The 18834-nt window shown below is 36.3% G+C and overlaps 1 protein-coding gene across 5 annotated transcripts in view; it reads right to left on the bottom strand.

Moving 5' to 3' along the window:
• adamts3 (ADAM metallopeptidase with thrombospondin type 1 motif, 3) overlaps window positions 1–18834 on the bottom strand; it is a 214793-nt gene that overhangs the window by 141010 nt on the left and 54949 nt on the right. For all 5 annotated transcript variants that reach the window (NM_001287096.1, XM_087251131.1, XM_087251134.1 and 2 more), the window contains 1 exon segment: window positions 1982–2169. In NM_001287096.1, the coding sequence (NP_001274025.1) occupies window positions 1982–2169 (188 nt within the window).

Raw genomic sequence — 18834 nt, 5'->3', positions numbered from 1 at the left:
CATACCGCATGGAATGATGGCACTTGGGTAGTCCGCACCTGTTTGCCAGATCTGGGTCACAATTAAGCCATAGCAACACACATCTCAGTCGAAATTTAACCAAATAAACCAGAACTGATCCTATTCTGGGCCACAGTTTGCTTTTATTCTGGCCCAGATATGGGCCACAAAAGATACTTACATCCGGCCCACATACGGTATGGAAAGATGGCACTTGGGCAGTCTGCTCCTGTTTGCCAGATCTGGGCCACAATTAAGCCATAGCAATAAACTTCTCAGCCAGAATTCAACCAAATAAACCTGAACTGACCCTATTCTGGGCCACAGTTTCCTTTTATTTTGGCCCAGATCTGACCCACACCAGATACTTAAATTTGGCCCACATACCGCATGGAATGATGGCACTTGGGCGGTCCGCTCCTGTTTGCCAGATCTGGGCCACAATTAAGCAATAGTAATTTCATATATCAGTCAGAATTCAACCAATTAAACCAGATCTGGGCCAAATTTGCCATATCTTCTCTGGGCCACTTTAGGCTCACAGTCACATTAGCCAAAGCTTACTATGTCGAATATTTGCCAAAAGTGGCCCACATATGTTTTAAGATAACTGGGCCACATTTGCCATATCTTCACTGGGCAACTTCACGCTCAAAGCAACATTAGCCAGAGCTTACTGTGCCAAATATTTGCAAAAAGTGTCTCACATATGTTTTAAAATAACTGGGCCACATTTGCCATATTTTCTTTGTGCCACTTTCGGCTTACAGCCACATTAGCCAGTGCTTACTGTGCCAAATATTTGACAAAAGTGGCCCACAAATGTCTTAAGATAACTGGGCCACATTTGCACCTACACATGTGAGCCATTTTGGGTTTAGACACAGATTACAGAAAAAATTACCATGCCAAATTTTTGCAAACTGTGGCCCACATTTGTCCTCTGTCATTTGGGCCGAATTGACCATTTTCCACATGGACTACATTAGGCTCACATTAAGATTACATTTTGCCATACGTGCCAAATCATTCCCTTAAATGGCCCATATTTGAGTTGGAATCTTTGGCTCCCTTTTGCATTTGCTCACATTCATTTTGTCTGGGCCGAAGGAAGACCACCAGTGCTACATAACTGTCTAAAGTGGCCCACATTCATATGCTATCTGGGTCTCATGTCTTTTGATCTATGAGCCAGACATATCTAAATAGCAATATTAACTGCTACCAAAAAAACCCACCAAGATTGACATCTTTAGATATTATTATAATTAATCATGTGTATATGTCTGTTCAAATACACACTCAAAACCCAGACTTTCGCTCCACTTCAAATTGCATGAATAGAATTTGTTTGGCAAACAGCGTCTATTTATTACTATGGAGCGCGTAAACTGACAGTCCTGCACTGCTATATGACTGTTTTGAGGATTGCATATGAAGGGGAGACAGCACCTGTAATGAAAAGGAAAGGGAATCCTGCCATTTTTATATTTATTTTAAAAGATTTTCAATCCTAAACAAAGCGAAAGCACAGAACAGACTCCTATTTAAGAGCAAGGGGCGCCCCCTGGTGGTTTGGCGGTATGGGTTGCATATAGGGAGGATCAGCTCTTTAATGTTTATTGCCAGCCTTCAGAAAAAGACTTAAAATATGGGAGAAATAAGGGAAAATACCTATACGGTATGATAGCAGGATAGAACTTTAAAAATCAGGAGATTCCCGGGAAAAACAGGAGGGTTGACAGGTATGAATACTCAATACTCTTGAGTACTTTTAAAAGGGCTACTTTTTACTCATACTTTGTGTAATATTTACAACTGATACTTTTTACTCTAACTTTTTAGGCAAGTAATGGTACTTTTACTTGAGTATGATTTTTCAGTACTCTTTCCACCACTGGTTATGACTGGCTCGCACAATTTTTTAAAGTAAACATATGAATCACTTTTTACAGTGTACAAAGGATGGTGGCATACTCACAATATTCATGAGGGTGAGCAGATAGTTCTGCACATGCTCCTTCCCATGGAATCGGACGACAGAATCATCAACTCCGAGCAAAATCTCAATGTTGTAGTCCTCATCACCAGCATGTCTCCGTCTCCTCACTGTCTTGTTGACTTGTTTAGCAATATTGTCCAGCATTCTTGGCGTGTCCAATTCAGGCTCTGCAAGACAAAACGGTTAGTCTTAGAGTGCCTTATCTTCAACATTAGCTAAAAACAGCATATTAAACAGAAAAAAACCCTCTGTCAATTATGATGAATACAAAGTATCAAGCTTTTTTTCACAGAGACTAAGTGGATGTCATCCAAGAACAACAGAAAGCAATCATAACATGGGCTCTTCATGATCCAACATCAATCTATGCTATAAACCAATGTCTTTTTTAAACGCTGCTGCTTAAATAAATATTCCAAACGTCTTGCTCTTTGGCTGGCTCAGAGCTACAGTGTGGGGATTGTGAGGAACATTCCTCAGCTCCTACATCCCGTCATGACACACGCATTCTTGTGTGGCCCAGCTCCCAAAAGAGTAAACACAGTCTCTGAGGTTCCACTTCAAAAAGCACAGGGCTTCCCCTCACGCTCAGACGTGCCGTGTGTCCCTCACAGGTTCTCTGGACCACATCGTCTCCAAGCACACCCTCGTGCTCCTGAGGGGCTGCCATTTACACATGGTTAAGCGCGGATAACGCACACATGGCAAACCTGCCTAACCCGCCGGCCCCAATTCTAAAAATGACTTGTGATGGCAAATGAGACCATCCAGATCACCAATGGAAATCTACCATGTCCCGAATGCAAAACTGCAGAGTTAGTCCATAAAACAGGTCAAACAAAGTGTGTGAGTGTGTGTGTATACATTAAAGGTGTTGTTGGAAAATTGGTCTATACATGTGTAAGAGGCAGATAATGAAATTCACACCATTATACAGTGCAAAATGAAAACAATATATATGTTTACTCTTTTGTTGTTTGAGGTTGAGAGGGTAGTCTCACGTAAACAGAAATATACAGTACACTTATACCATCATCCAACCAGTCATTCATCTGAGAACACCAACTTTAGTTGACAAAAGAGTCAATGACACAAACTGCACATACTTAAAAATATTGATGTTTATTGATGCTGTGTTTTGTACATGTTTTTTGCTGATTCACAATCTGCGGGAAAAAAAGATCTGCTTTACTGATGCACAATGTATTCCGTGAGCCTGTGTTGTTACTGTTACTAAAGATATCTTAGTTTTTTTTTTTGTTTTTTTTTTGCCCTTGAGTCCGAATCCGAGTCATTTGATTTTGTGTATCTACCGATACCAAAACCTAATCTGATAATTCTATAATACATTAAAAAGAATAATGAAAAGCGAACTAACAGATACAGTTTGTTCCTTATTTTACCATTGAACAGCTCTGTTAACAAACAGAGCACTTCTGTGAGGTAGTTTTAACAATCAAGTAATAAATACCATCAATTCTTTACTTTTGGACTTTAGTGCAACAGTAAATATAAACAAAATCAAACATAAAAACAAATAGCACCTCAAATGCCGCAAGTTTACATATCTCACAGACTTTGCGAGTCTTGTTTTGCTGTTTGTGACATTATGACTCAATGTCCTTGCTTTGCTAGATTCTTGCTTTTTTGTACGGTATTTTTTATTCCTGTCTGCTGCCTGCCTTTTGACCATCCGCCTGTTTACTGACCACGTCTCTGAATTTCCTGTACACATCTGTTTTCCCCTGTGCTGACTGTTGCTTGTCTGACCATTCTGCTAATAAACCCTGCATTCGGATCAGCATTCTGTTGTCAGCGTCCCTTCACACTACAAAACTAATAGCGTTTCTGAAACAAAGTGATATCAAGCCACACACCTTGCTGTGCCAGTGTGAAGAAGTCAGGAAAGAGGTCTAACTCTGTGCCACCGCATAACTATAAATGTGTTATTTTATAATGTACCTCATATACATATATATATATATATATGCGCAATATAAATACACAATACATTACATACAATACAATCGCATAACAGCAACGCTCCCCCACATTTTTAGCTATTAATGCTGCAATATTTGTATAAGATTGCAGAAGGATGGCTTGACAAGAAATGTATAGTTTTTTACCCTCATACTGATAACTTTTTAGCAATTCGGCAAACAACAGTTCAAACTGCTGTAGTTAAAATATGTTTGTGTTGACCTCAACTTGATCTCATTTCAATTCTCCACTCGTAAAAACAAGGTTGGCTTGCCAGCCTCACTATGCACAATAAAATGAGTCAGGAGGCTGTAGGCTGCTGTGGAGGAGAAATTGAATGCATACATGGCATCTTTTATAATGATGACACACAAAAAAACTAAGCACCACATGCCTTGGTTTAGTACTTTAATTGTACTTTTTTTGCTTAAATCCATTAACATTTTATTAGTGCACCTCACTTTATGCTGAATTGCTGAAAATTACACTTTTTTTTCTCTCTACTAGAAAATGCAGGAGACTACATGAAAACATGTTGCATGATTAAACCTACAGTATATATACTGAATAAAAATCTCTTTAGATTCTGGCTAGATGCTTATAAATTGCATATACTGTCATAATGAAGTAATACATGTGAACAAGTAATGAACAAATTAAACTGACATTAAACTGACAGCTTACTCTGATATTATTTGGTGAACAGATTGAGAATTCAATTACTTTTTTAATTCTGTGGAATGTATTCCCACATTTGTGATAGTGTGACTTTTTTGAATTAGCTTTTTTTGTTATTGTTCTATTTAAGATCTCAGGCTACATCCACACGGTATTGTTTAAAGAATTGTCTGTGTCGACATAGAAACAATGGATTAATATATACCTACTATAGGTGGTCCACCCAAGTAAAGCCTATGTGTGCAAAGCACTGCATCAAATACACATCTTGCTGCATTCTTCTTTGATTTTAGTATATCATGTGACTATATTCAACAGTTTAACAGTCAACCAAGCATATTTTTGACATTTATTTATTTTTTTATTATCATCCTTTTATACTTTTTTTGTACTCGCCCAATGGCCAAACATCCTCGATCGATTAACTAGTAGAAAATCTTCTCTCGCCCTACACGTTTCCTACTTCTCGTTGTGCGTGCGCAAGAACAGTCCCACAGACTTCCACAGACAATCTTATGTGCTCTGCAGAAACCAACAGAAATGTACCTTTTTTGGGACTTAAAAAGGTGTCTGTCTAAGATTTCTAAATCTTCTAAAATGTCAGAGATCCGGCTTTTGGTTTCGTTTTCTAAGCCGTCTTCATTTTTATTTTAAGCCTGATTTACTTTCACTTGGCGCCGCAGCTGACAGCGTGTGCACAGCCACAAGACTGAGAGAAAAAGTATATAATAAATTATTAGATATAAACGACTCAAATAAACATTTGTTTACTCAAAGAGGACGAAATTAGGTAAAAACTGGCTGCAAAATTTAAGTACATCATTAGAACTCATTTGCCTTATTTAATAGTCTTAATTTTTTGTAATTATTATACTTTTTAGATTTCCTTAATATTATTAATTTCTCAAATGCTGTAAATACATTTTTTTCTATTTGATGATGTTGATTTATTACAAATTGTATACATATCTCACATGCTTTGGCAATACTGTACAAAATGTCAGCAGCATATTTTACCTGCCAGTGGGTGCACATGGCTGCTGCATAGAATAAAAGTAAAACAAATAGTGGATTTTTTATTTCAACAGTCTTTGAAAAAATAAAAAAAAATTGTTTCCAAAAAGTTGGATGGCTACTGTAATTGAATATGCTGTGGGTGATGTTTTGAGATGTTCCCACTCTGCAACCCATTCTCCAAAAAGTTTGTTTTATGGTACTGACAACACCAGTGTCACATGGAGGGCTGAAACAATATTAAATATTTTGCGGATTGCAGAGGTTGGTGGTTACTTAAGTAAAGTTGTTTGTGTACTTTTTGAGTAGATTTAAAGATGTGTACTTTTACTCAAGCAAATTATTAGAGAAAAACAATTTCGTTAGGACTTGTTTGCCTATATAATTTGCAAATATCCCCCGTTTTTGGTTACGGTGCGCATGCGGCTGTGTTAGAATGAGGACTTGAAGTGGAAGAAGACGTGCAAGTTTATACTGCGATCACGCTATGTTGAGAAGGACATTCACGCTGTCTGTGCAGTAAGTTTATCCGACGATGTCACCCACGGCCTCAAGTTCACTCTGTTTTCACTTCAAGATTTCAACAAGAATAGTTTCATAATGTGATGCACCCTGTACATTAAACTGACATTGCAACATTTACAAACATGAATTCCAGCTCCAACCTGAAAAACACATAGTGGTAGGTGTCAAAATTATTCCGATTTGAACCTTATTAATGGCAACTATGAGTCAACTAAAGAAAGTGCAGTTTAATGGAATAACTGATTGGCCCAGCACATATTAGTCTTTCACACTCTCGACCACTAAAAATATAATATTTAAACTTTATTTTTAATATATATGTTTTTAAAAGTGACTAGAACCTACAGTATTTACTTGAGACATTTTTCATCAGATACTTTTGACTCTTACTCGAGTAACTTTTAAGTTTGTTACTTTTATTTTTACTTGAGTATACCTGTAGATTTTGGATACTCTACCCACCTCTGGCTGATTGACCTAAACTCATTGGCGTATGGACAAGGCCTCAGTTGAGAAAATAGTTTCCTATCTGCTTGAAGAAAACATGGGAGGATTAACAACCATCTAAGAAGGGTGAGGGTGATTACTTCCCTGGAAGTAAAAACTATTAGCAGGCAACAGCGTGCTAATAACAAACAGCAATAGGATCAAAGGATGCTGCAGGAGGCAGTTTGGATGGAATTCTTCCACGTGGCGCTTAAGGATAACACCACTAGCTGTGATCTAATGTGCCGGGAGCTACTTTAACTCTTTATTGGGACATGAGAGAAGTCTTGTAAACAAGAGCAGCTGAGTTAGCAAACATTGCGCTCTAAAAGCTAACAGTAGGGGGTTTACTGTACAAGATTTTTTAAGAACACGCCTTATTGGAGGCTGTCAGGTGATCTTTAACTTTTTAATTGTTACTCTAAATATCTTCTGATGATTTTAATTAATTCTTATCTATATTGCTCCAAAGGTTTCTGAGTGAATGTACATCTATCATTATGGTGAAAACTACATTTCTCATAAGAAAACAAACAGAAGACGTCGGATCAAATAGAATCTTCTTTTTTAGCCATCCAATAAACTGACTTAATAAACTGACCTAAATGTGAGAGAGAAAAAAAATTCCTCTAAGACCTGGTGTCTTCTCCACAGTGAATGAGGTTATGATTTGAATCAGATTTAATTATTATCCCAATCATGTCTTACGCCTTGCAGTTGTCAAAAATTGCTCTATTGATCATGTAGGTCAGCATTAACTGAAACCAAATACCAAAGACATTTGTAAATATAATAAGAAATCAACCAGAGCTGCAAGACTAGCTTTCACTTGATCAGAAAGGCAATTACCAATTTTAAGTGGTAACCCTGACAGATTATTTGCTGTAAAACAGACTTAAATAACAATATGCCATTTTAGTTTATGTTCAAAGGAATATCCAGGGCTTCAGACTAACATTTCAGAAAAATGCCACTACAGTTTAAGAGCATGTGAAACCAGCAAATGATTTGGTAGAGCTAAACATTAAATAATAGTAATGTTATTTTATCTTTACTTCTGAAAATAGAGACTAAACCAAAGCAAAATAAATTAATAAATAAACTTTTATCTTTTGGAAGTGCACAGTTGACAGTAGCTTGAGAGTAGAGGTGTAAACCTAAACTGGTCTCACGGTTCGGGTCGGTTATGAATATCATGCCATCGATTCGGTTCAATTCGATATCTCGGTGCATCACGGTGCATTGACGATACTTTCCATTCACAGTGTTGTATTTTGGGGGGTGGCTATAACAAGCTGTAAACACTATGTGCTATAAACACACACACACACACACACACACACACACACACACACACACACACACACGGAAACACAGCACCACACTGTCTCTCACTCACACACATACACAAACAAAGACAGTACCAAACAAACACACTCGCACACGCACGCACAAGCACACACACACGCACACACACACACACACACACACACACACACACACACACACACACACCACACGCACTTGCTTGCTCGCTCGCTCGGGAGCGATATTGTGAGACCGCCCACTCCTATTAAAATTACACCAGAGATACCGAACGCTCCCGCGATTTATTCAGAAATTTATTCCCACGCCGCATGAAATCTGGTCAGGTCCTGCGACAATGCACAGGTACAGCCACGGGAATGCATACAGCTGAGAGGAAAAGAGAGAGAAGGAAAAGTCACGCCAGCAGCCGAGATGAAAAGTCACGCCAGCAGGTGAAATGGGCCACAGTGAAAGAGAGAGAAATAGAGTACTTTCATTCCCTCAATCGCAGAAAAATATGGGCTACTGCTGTAATTGTCAGTGAACCTTTGCTCACCTCCCTCGCAGAGCGTATATGAGGTAAATGACGTCAGTACATAATAACCGGTTATGATTATTACTGAACCGATAGCCAATTGTCCACGTCTGCATCGCGGTGCACCGAAGAAACAAGTAATTTTGACACCCCTAATTGAAAGTAACTGTAGCTTGAGTTTGAACACAGATAAAAAATATTTCAGAAATAAAATGTTCATATCTGTAACATTGTATCTTCAGGTACTTTTCTCCATATGTTTTGGGAATGTCTGATTGTTGTTGACCTGTGGTCTCTTGTAAATTTATTTTTTTTTACTACAAGTTGATAAAGGCCCAATCCAAATTTAATTTTTTTACCCCTACCCCTTCCCCTTGGCCCTTAAAACTGAGTGTGAAGGGGAAGGGCTTCAAAATGTACCCCATAGAAATGGAAAAGCACTACAGCACCCGCACACATCATCATATGTAATCACAATCTCTTGCTTCATATGGGCCCCACCCCCACCGCAAACCCGCTCACGAAAAATACACACTCAGGCACAATATGTCAGTGTTAAAATGGCATTTTAGAATTAAAATTATCCACATCCACACCGTTTTTCCTAGCATTGCTAAACACCCCTTCGTCCGCTGAAACGCACATCACGTGAACACTCGTACACACAAACAAAACCACACACACAGACAGCCACACACTGTCATGCACACTCCAGAGAGCAGTGCACGTCGGAAAGTTTATCAAGGATGTACCTTGGATCGCATCTCACTATAGTTGTTAAACGTGATATTCTGACATTCCAGGTCTCCGGAACCCCCCCCCCCCCCCCCCCCCCCCACACACACACACACCTTCTTTTCTTCTCTTTCAGATTGAAAAATTGTTGATATGTGTGTTGCTCCCCCTTCCCTCTTTGTTTGTTTGAATTTCAGTTATTTTGTTAATCTAAAGACAGTAAAATGTTGATCACAAAAAAGAAATACTGAATTTGCAATCGTATCTTCTTGCATTTGCAGGTCATGATAACCAAACATGATCTGCTAAAAAATAGCCTTAGTGTATGGTTTCTATGGTATTTGTAATTTTTATTGAAACTATTAAACTACCAATGCAAATGCACAATAACCCTGAAATCTAAGTTTATCTTCAGAACATTAATAGTATATAAATATATTTTAGATGACATTCCATGTTTTAAAAACACTGCTGTGCACAGGGAAAAAAAAAAAAAAAGCTTTAATCATCTACGTCTTCCAAGTCAGGTAAGGGTGCGTGTTTATTATAGATAATACAATGGTTGTGTGTTGCACTTCTGACTTTCCATATCAAATGCACACCCTGACTATTACAGACATAAAGGCCTTGGCAAACAATCATTTATAACTATATTCATTGTTTATCATTTTTACATAATTTTGGCACACAGTGTTCTTTGAGCGTTTGCATACAGTTGTTCTGCTGAAGTCACACAAAATGTTTTGAGAATGTTTTTGGTTCCTCTCTAAACTGCTCTTGAGACTGTTGCTGCAGGATCAAGGAGCTCTTGGATTTAATCTCAAATCTCCAATCTCATATTCATGCATGTTAAAAGATGAAGAAAGTCTCAGGAGATTTTAAATGACATGACAGTGAGTAATAAATAACGAAATTTACATGTTTGGGTGAACTAACCCTAAACTAATAATGCAATTGTATTATTATACTTCATTCATTCATTTTCTTTTCAGCTTAGTCCTTTATTAATCACCACAGAGGAATGAACCGCCAACTTATCCAGCATTTAATTTTTATGCAGCAGATGCCCTTCCAGCTGCAACAGAAAAGTATATTTCTGTTCACCCATCACAGAAAAATTGGTATTAAAACATAAAATATAATAAAACATTAATATATTATATATAACATATATATATACATATTATTTATTTCTATTAATTAAAAAAAATATTAAAATGTTACATGGAAATGCCACATCTCTGCCTCAAAACCATGGCCATGTTATAGTCTTACTATGGTAAAACTATGAAAAATGTTGTTGATTTGTGCATTTAAAAGATTTTTGACTGGATTTGAAGATGGGTGCTGTTAAAAATGACAGTCCTTATTATTTGGCTTCAAACTATTCAAACTTTTAATGACCCATTTGTGAAAATGAAATATCAGGAAATATATGTACTGTATGTATATATATATATATATATATATATATATATATATATATATATATATATATATATATATATATATATATATATATATACAGTTGAAGTCAGAATTATTAGCCCCCTTTTGATTTTTTTTTCTTCTCTAAATATTTCCCAAATGATTTTTAACAGAGCAAGGAAAATTTCACAGTATGTCTGATAATATTTTTTCTTCTGGAGAAAGTCTTATTTGTTTTATTTCGACTAGAATAAAAGCAGTTTTTAATTTTTTTAAAAACATTTTTGGGACAATATTATTAGCCCCTTTAAGCTATTTTTTTTCTCGATAATCTACAGAACAAACCATCATTATACAATAACTTGCCTAATTACCCTAACCTGCCTAGTTAACCTGATTAACCTAGTTAAGCCTTTAAATGTCATTTTAAGCTGTATAGAAGTGTCTTGAAAAATATCAAGCAAAATATTATTTACTGTCATCATGTCAAAGATAAAAAAAAATCAGTTTTTAGAAATAAGTTTTTAAAACTATTATGCTTAGAAATGTGCTAAAACAATCTTCCCTCCATTAAACAGAAATTGGGGAAAAAAATAAACAGGGGCGCTAATAATTCAGGGGGGCTAATAATTCTGACTTCAACTGTATATATATATATATATATATATATATATATATATATATATATATATATATATATGTATGTATGTGCATATATATATATTAGTTATATGTCCTAGTGAACTAGATATAGCAACTCAGTAAGACACAAGCCCTCCAGCACTGAGTTTGGACACTCGTTGTCTAAGCTGTTTTTTTTTTTTTTTTTTTTTTTTAAATCCTGTAATGGTCTTCTTTTATTGTGTGTTGATTTGTGTTTGTTTACATTGTTTGCTCCAGAAGGTCTCTTAATCTAACAATTGCTACACACAATCAATACACCTTGACATGGATTCTCTTTCTCTTTGCTACCTAAACACGCAGCTGTGCATTCGTGTAGAATTCACAGTCAGTTCATTTCCAAGTTTGAAATGTGCTCAATAGGCTGCTCAATTACTTTGTATATTATCCAGGTTTTTCATTGCACAGCAAACTCCTGACAGTCACGTTTAATATTGATTCATATTTTGGGCCTCATGCTTTTAGTCTCCAGCAGAAAAAAAAGAAATCTCATTTGACAGCATAATTAATACACAATTGAGAGCATTGCTTTGAAAAAGAGCTTTTGAGAGCTGAAGCAAGACCACAGAGAGATTTTTTAAAAATCACTTATCCAGAAAGAAAGCTGCATACCTTACCATTCATATGGTCTGATCTAGGTTGGTCAGATTTATTCATGTTTTTAAAAGACGTCACTTTGCAATGATTGCTTTTGCATTTAAATCAGAAATACTGTGAAATATAATTGCAACTGAAACTGGCTGACTGCTTTCAACATTAATATAGTTTAAAATGCTATTTTGTTGTTGTGATGGCAAAGGTGGATTTTTAGCATTTTTAATCCGATCTTCAGTGTAACACAATCATTCAAATGTGACGATTTGCTGCTCAAGAATCATTTCATTTCTTTGTTACATGTTCCCAACATTGATTTGTGTTTGTCTTTGGACTTGTAGGTTATGTGCTTTGCCCCTTTTACAATTATTGATTTCTATTGCCACTTATTTGACCACATTCTGTTCTTATTTATTGCCGTGAGGAGCCCTTTCATTCTCCTGTGTGTAGCCACATCATTGCACTTTTGTTGCCAGTTGTATAAATGTCTTTAAAATCATTCAGTCATTCTTTAATTTTCTTTTCGGCTTAGTCCCTTTATTGTTCTGGGGTCGCCACAGCGGAATAAACCACCAACTTATCCAGAACATGTTTTACGCAGAAGATGCCCTTCCAACCGCAACCCATCACTGGGAACCACCTATACATTCTCATACACTACGGACAATTTAGCTTACCCAATTCACCTATATATCATGTCTGGACTGTGGGGAAAACTAGAGCATCCAGAGGAAACCCATGGGGAGAACATGCAAACTCCACACAGAAATGCCAACTGACCCAGCCGAGGCTTGAACCAGTGTAGTATATGTGTGTATATTAGGGATGCCACGATATCCAATATAATATTGAACCGTTCGGTACGACATCCACAGTTCAATATGCGCTTGTGAATTGCGGTTTTCTCGGTTTTGCGTTTAAATAATTTCTGTGGGTTTTATATCTCCCCGAATTGACTAAATGTGTGTGCCTGTAAGTCTACAAGCTGAGATGAGGAAACTATTATGTGTAAATATTCAATCACTATGCTTTAAAGTTAGGGGGAGCTTAACCATCATTCCGCATTTTAACATGGTAAGCGGCGGTCAAGTGAGGCAACAGTACAAGGAAGCACCGGCGAAGTGAGGCAACAGTACGAGGAAGCGCCGGCGTCTTTCAAATCTGCGGTATTAGGACATTTCGGATTTGCTGGTAAGTATAATGCCAATGAAAGAATAAATGGTGAACAAAAAAATAAATGTGTGCAAGTATTGTTTTACACGTATAACCATGACTGCACATCTGCAGCGCCATTACCCAGCAATATCACTGTCTTAAGGCAGGATAGCAGAGAAGGTATTAAAGTCCTCGAAAAAGCAACAATCCCTCGCTGAATCCTTCAAGCAAACATACCCAACTGGTTCAGAGAGACACATAAAAATAACAAAGGCAGTCCGGGATGTTCATTGCTAAAGATTTGCAGCCGTTTTCGGAGATGCAGACTTTTTGTTATCCGTGTACAGACTACTATCTTGCACTTTTTTCAACACGAGATAATTAAGATGGTTTATTTAAATTAACTTAAGTACATGTTTATTTGAAATAGTAAATTTATCTTTATTAACTTTACATGTACAGTATGTTTATTTTTTTGAAAATGTAGGAATGTATGTGTTTCCCAGTTTGTACATGGGCTACCAGCAGCTGTGAGATTTCAGTGTTTATTTTTTTTATACACTACACTATGAACAAGTGTACTTTTCTTGGCTTTTAAGTAAAATAAAGGAGTATTGCAATAAATCATTTTCATTTTTTTCTCTTCAACCTTTTACTATTGCTGTTGCCTATAGATTAACAAAAAAAAAAAAAAAAAACACGTGTCAAGCCATGAGAACCGAACCGAAAACCGTGTTAAAAAACCGAGGTATGTATTAAACCATACGCAAACTGTATTGTTGCATTCCTAGTGTATATATTATGATACATAGTATATGTGTGTATATATTTTATGACATAAAGCCTATGATTACGAAGTATGAAGACACATGATCACAAATGTATAGTCGGATATCTGTACAGGTCTATATCATTTGAGTTTAAGGGGACTTTAAAGGACTCCTGTGGCAACCCCTTATTTATGAAGAGATTAAGCCAAAAAGAAAATGAATGAATGAATGGTACAATTGACAGAGAGATGCTTATGGCCATGAATTCAGAAGCATAGATAGCAAACTGATAAACATGGCAATAGCATGGCTTTGACTGTTTAAATGCAAAGCACAAGTGTACAAAATTAGTCAGAGCTACCTTTCTATCTATGAGCGTGACAACAGAAGTCTATGACCATGAATGGGAAATCTCTTTCATTCCACTCCTTTTAGTTTCCTTGTGAAAAAGGTTGTTTGTGCAAGCAGCTTATTATGACCAATGGATACTTTTTAAATTTGAATACAGACAATGACAGCATGTGTTGTCAGAAATTACCTTTGACTGGTGTTGCCAATAACAATGCAGGTTCTTTTTAATAGTGTGTCAACTTTACAAACAATCCCTTACCTCTTTCAAAATCACAAAATTCACTTTTGCACTTTTGGCAATTAGGCTTTGAAACACAATACAGTACATTTAAGTTTACCAATGCATCTGTTTTCTGAGATCGAGCCCATGGCTGTTGTCAGTGTTATATCATAAGGTACATAATTAATGAATTTCAGCACTAATGAATGAGCACAATGCATCATTTGCAATAGGGGCAGAATTTTAGTAAATACTCTTGTAGGGCATATTTGAGGACAGTTAAAAAATAAATTAATAAAAAACTATATGGTCATGTAAGTTGGAGGGCATGCTAGTATACACTGCTTATTTAAGTCTGCTTGTTGACTGCTAACATGCAGTGATTGATTGCTACTTGGAGTCAAACCCCTGAAAACATAATCAAACACCAAATGACCGAATCCATGTCGAAATTAAATATACTCCATAACAATATCAATATCTGTATCAATCTCTGTAACTCATTTCAGCAGCTGATTTGACTATGCATCTGGACAACTATTTATACAAGATTTATTGTGTAACTGTATTTCTCCTTTAGAGCATTTAGGTCAAGTTGTCATGACATCCTTTCAAATATCTGAGAAAGAACATTTGACAGCTAAATCACGCCACTGTCCCAAGGCACAGCATCCTTGATGGTCAGGAGGGGGGGGGGGGGGAAAGGAGAATTCTTTTTCTGCATTGTTGTTTTGCTGTAAATATAAAACGTTCGGTGTTTTTGAGTTCGGCTCTCCAAGGCCTTGTGTCAGCCTTGCACCATGAAAGTGAAAGAATGAACGTCTATAATTCATTCATGAGGATGAAAACCTCATGTGGTGTGATATCCCCTACAAATACTGGCCATTACGCTTGAGTGAGTGTAGGAAGCATGGAGGATAATGGGATATGTCATGTATGATGACTACACGGGGACACTCTGCCACTTCTATTGCCTGTTAGGCATTGTTTTCCAGCATGGAATGGCCCAGGGGGATGACCTCTTAACAACCCAGATGTAAACACCCCAGACACAAACACAGAAAGAGAGAGAGAGCGACACAGAGAGAGAGAGAAACAGGCCACGAAGTTCTTTCCCAGACAACAGTTTGCCTCCCCAAAACAAAAACAGATGTGGCCACATTGACGGAAATCCAGCTAGGACCTAAAATTAAGCCTTAAATAAGTTAAGCCAGGTGCATTTCAAATGTTTTAATTCCTCCTAGAAAGCAAGTGGAAAACATTAAAAATAAGAAAATGTCATTAGGAACGACACATGGTATGCATTAGTCCATATAAAAGGCATTAACTCTAAAATAAACATTTAAAAGTCCACTTACATTTGCAAATACCTTTTAATAAATGAAATCAGCTGATAACCACCCAAATGCATAGTCCTCCTCTCTTGCAGGTGTTTTTTTTTTTCTCTTTTAAAATTCATAAAGGCCATGAGCTATATAAAGCAGTGGCTTAAAAACAATTGCATAACATATCCGCATTAGTTTCTCTACAGGAATACATTCTTGAACAAAAACCCCAATCGCTGGGCACGCTCTCTGCCAGCACTTGAAGATTTCCCTTTTTGTTTTTATTTCAGTTAATAAATTACTTCTGGAATAAATTGTGTAGCGGTTATGACATCATTCCGCAGGCCTACAATTCTAAGAATTCTATCTATTTGCCAGCGTCTAATTCCAGAAAACCTTGCACACACAGGACAGAAGTGGGCCATTGTGCAATGGTAATAAAACCAGTCTTCTTTTCCTGCCAGATGGCACAGAAAAGGCGTGATTCAATAGATCTGAGGCTCACAGAGCAACTTCCCAACTCCATTTGACACGTTCAAATGATCTGAAAATGCTTTCAAGATTGTCTTCAGCTTAACACGCGTCAGGGCCAAGACTGGAGAATTATAACAATGGCTCGTGGAAAAAATGCATCAACTATTATGATTTATATTCAAAGGAAATATGGAAAGAACAGTGTGTGACAGAAAAATTCAATTAGGAGGATAGCTGTGCGTATGTGCCACTCATAGAATGAAATTTTGACCAGATAGAGTTTGGAAGGAAAGGAAAGAGTCTGGACAATTGGAGGGCTGCAGGTACCTCTCAAACAAAAATGTCGATATCGATAGAAGAAACTCTGTTGGTTGGTTTCAATTAGAACTTTATAAGATTTACATATAATTTAATGAGAGCAATGGCAAACACTTTAGTAGCCATTTATCAAAATTAATTTCTGGCTTTTAGTTTAAAATATCCAAGTACCTTCTCAGATGAGGAACCCATTACTTATCTTACAGGGTTGAATTACACATTAATATTTCATTAGAAAAAGAGGCTTTAGCCAAGAACGTCTAATGGAAGCACATAATTCATTCTTTGACTCAGGAATCAGAATTGGTCATGGTACGTACCAGAAAGAAGAGTTAAAGAAACCAAAAACTAAGTTCATTTATCCTCAGTATGAGCAGGTATACATTTCCCTTTTTCTGCTCCAACAAATTCATGTCCTTTTAAAAATACCCCAGGCAAGATCAGCCTCATAACTCCTTTTAAATCGCCTTGAATACATCTTTACTTTGTAGTTACTTCCCCAAAGGCTTGTTGAATTTACAGTTGTTAAAGACTTACGTATTAGACTAATTATTATGTGTGCCATATTTCTATTATGCAAATGAAGTGCTGTAGCTGGCAGGGCTTGTCTCACTACTTGTCTCTCTGGGATTTCTTGGCTGTGACATTTTGCATCTTAACACATCATAGAAGAGCAGTAAGTGACACCAGAGGCCTGCCATCTTCAGTGATTTTTGGTGTTAAATACTTTTTTGCTTTTAGCATGGCTGTCTTTGTTGCTTTATAGTTTAACTTCAACCCTCTGGGGTCTAAGAGGATTTTGGGGCCCTCGGGGCCTTTGGATATGCTTTTACATTTGCTTCTACTTATACCCTTGGCTGTCATGTAATTTTCTTTCATTCAGCACAAACTGGACTACAATGATATGCATCAAAGATGGATGTATATGCTTGAGTTAAAAATAATAAAGATTATAAGTAGTTAGTATGTTTTAAAGAAAAGTCACAGAACCTAAGTCGAAATATACATAATATATATATATATATTTTAAATGATATTCATACTAAATAAATCACAGGTGATGAGGATTCATCCATATCCTTGCTTTTTAACCTTTTAAATAAACTGAGAATATTTGCGTTTCAGTTAAGTAACATCGTTTAGTGTAACATGTTTCATTTCATGGTGCATACAGTTTATTTTGGGATTATTTTCAGATTGATCTTCAATGAGAAATAGTGACAGAAATGTTCTACCTTTTTATTTATAATTTTACAAAAAAACACACCATTTTGTTTGGTTTTAAGTTTTAAAAATGTTTATGAGTAAAACATATTAAAATGTATTACTAGGTTACATTAAAAAAGACCACCCTTGACAGCACTCAAAAAGCAGGATAACATTTACATTAATTTATTTGCTATAAATGCTCATGTTGTTCTGTGTATGTACTGGAGTTTTGTCTAAAACAGTTAAAAAGACTGTTTTCTATGAGCAGGTAAAATTAAAGGTACAATTCGTACATCTTACTGCTTGTAGTAAAGGACAAAATTGTATAGAAATATATTTAAAGTATAAGTAAAAAGTATATTTTAAAGTAAAAAGTATATTTTATAACATTTTTTTTCTTGTGTTGTGGTGAAAAAAAAAAATGTATGGAAAGCATTGGCAATGCACCGTAATGCACCAAGATATCGAATTAAACTGAATCGATGGCATGATAATCGTAACCAAATCGAACCGTGAGACCAGTGTAGGTTCACACCCCTAGTCAGTATAACTACTACTAGGTCTATAATGTTAATTATAATGCATGAAGGAAACTGATAATGACAAATGTCTGATTTTACCAGTGAAAAAAATGGTCTAATAATGTCAGTGAAAAATGACAAGCATCTCTCAAACATAATAATTTGGCTTTAGAATTATGAATAGTTGTATTCGGATTAAATCAATTTACTGTGCATTAAGGACCAGGACATATGTAAAGTCTTTTCAAGTCCACCATTGCAAGTCTATACAAAAATTAGCATTTTAACCAACCTTAGACCTACACATATAGGCCTAATAATATTGTTGGTTACCATATGTTTGAGAATAACAATAATAATAGCCTAGTCATAGTTACATTTATTTTACATCTACAAAATTGTGAGAAAATCAGGATCTTTATTCTTAAGCAAAAAAAAATTGTGATTCTCATATTAGCCAGAATCGTGCAGCTACCGTGAACACACACCCGGGACAGTGGCCAGCCATTGCTGCAGCACCCG

Source organism: Danio rerio, chromosome 5 (genome assembly GCF_052040795.2).
Source record: "Danio rerio strain M-AB ecotype USA chromosome 5, GRCz13ab, whole genome shotgun sequence".
NCBI classification, from domain to species: domain Eukaryota; kingdom Metazoa; phylum Chordata; class Actinopteri; order Cypriniformes; family Danionidae; genus Danio; species Danio rerio.
This window is presented reverse-complemented; position numbering and strand designations above follow the sequence as displayed.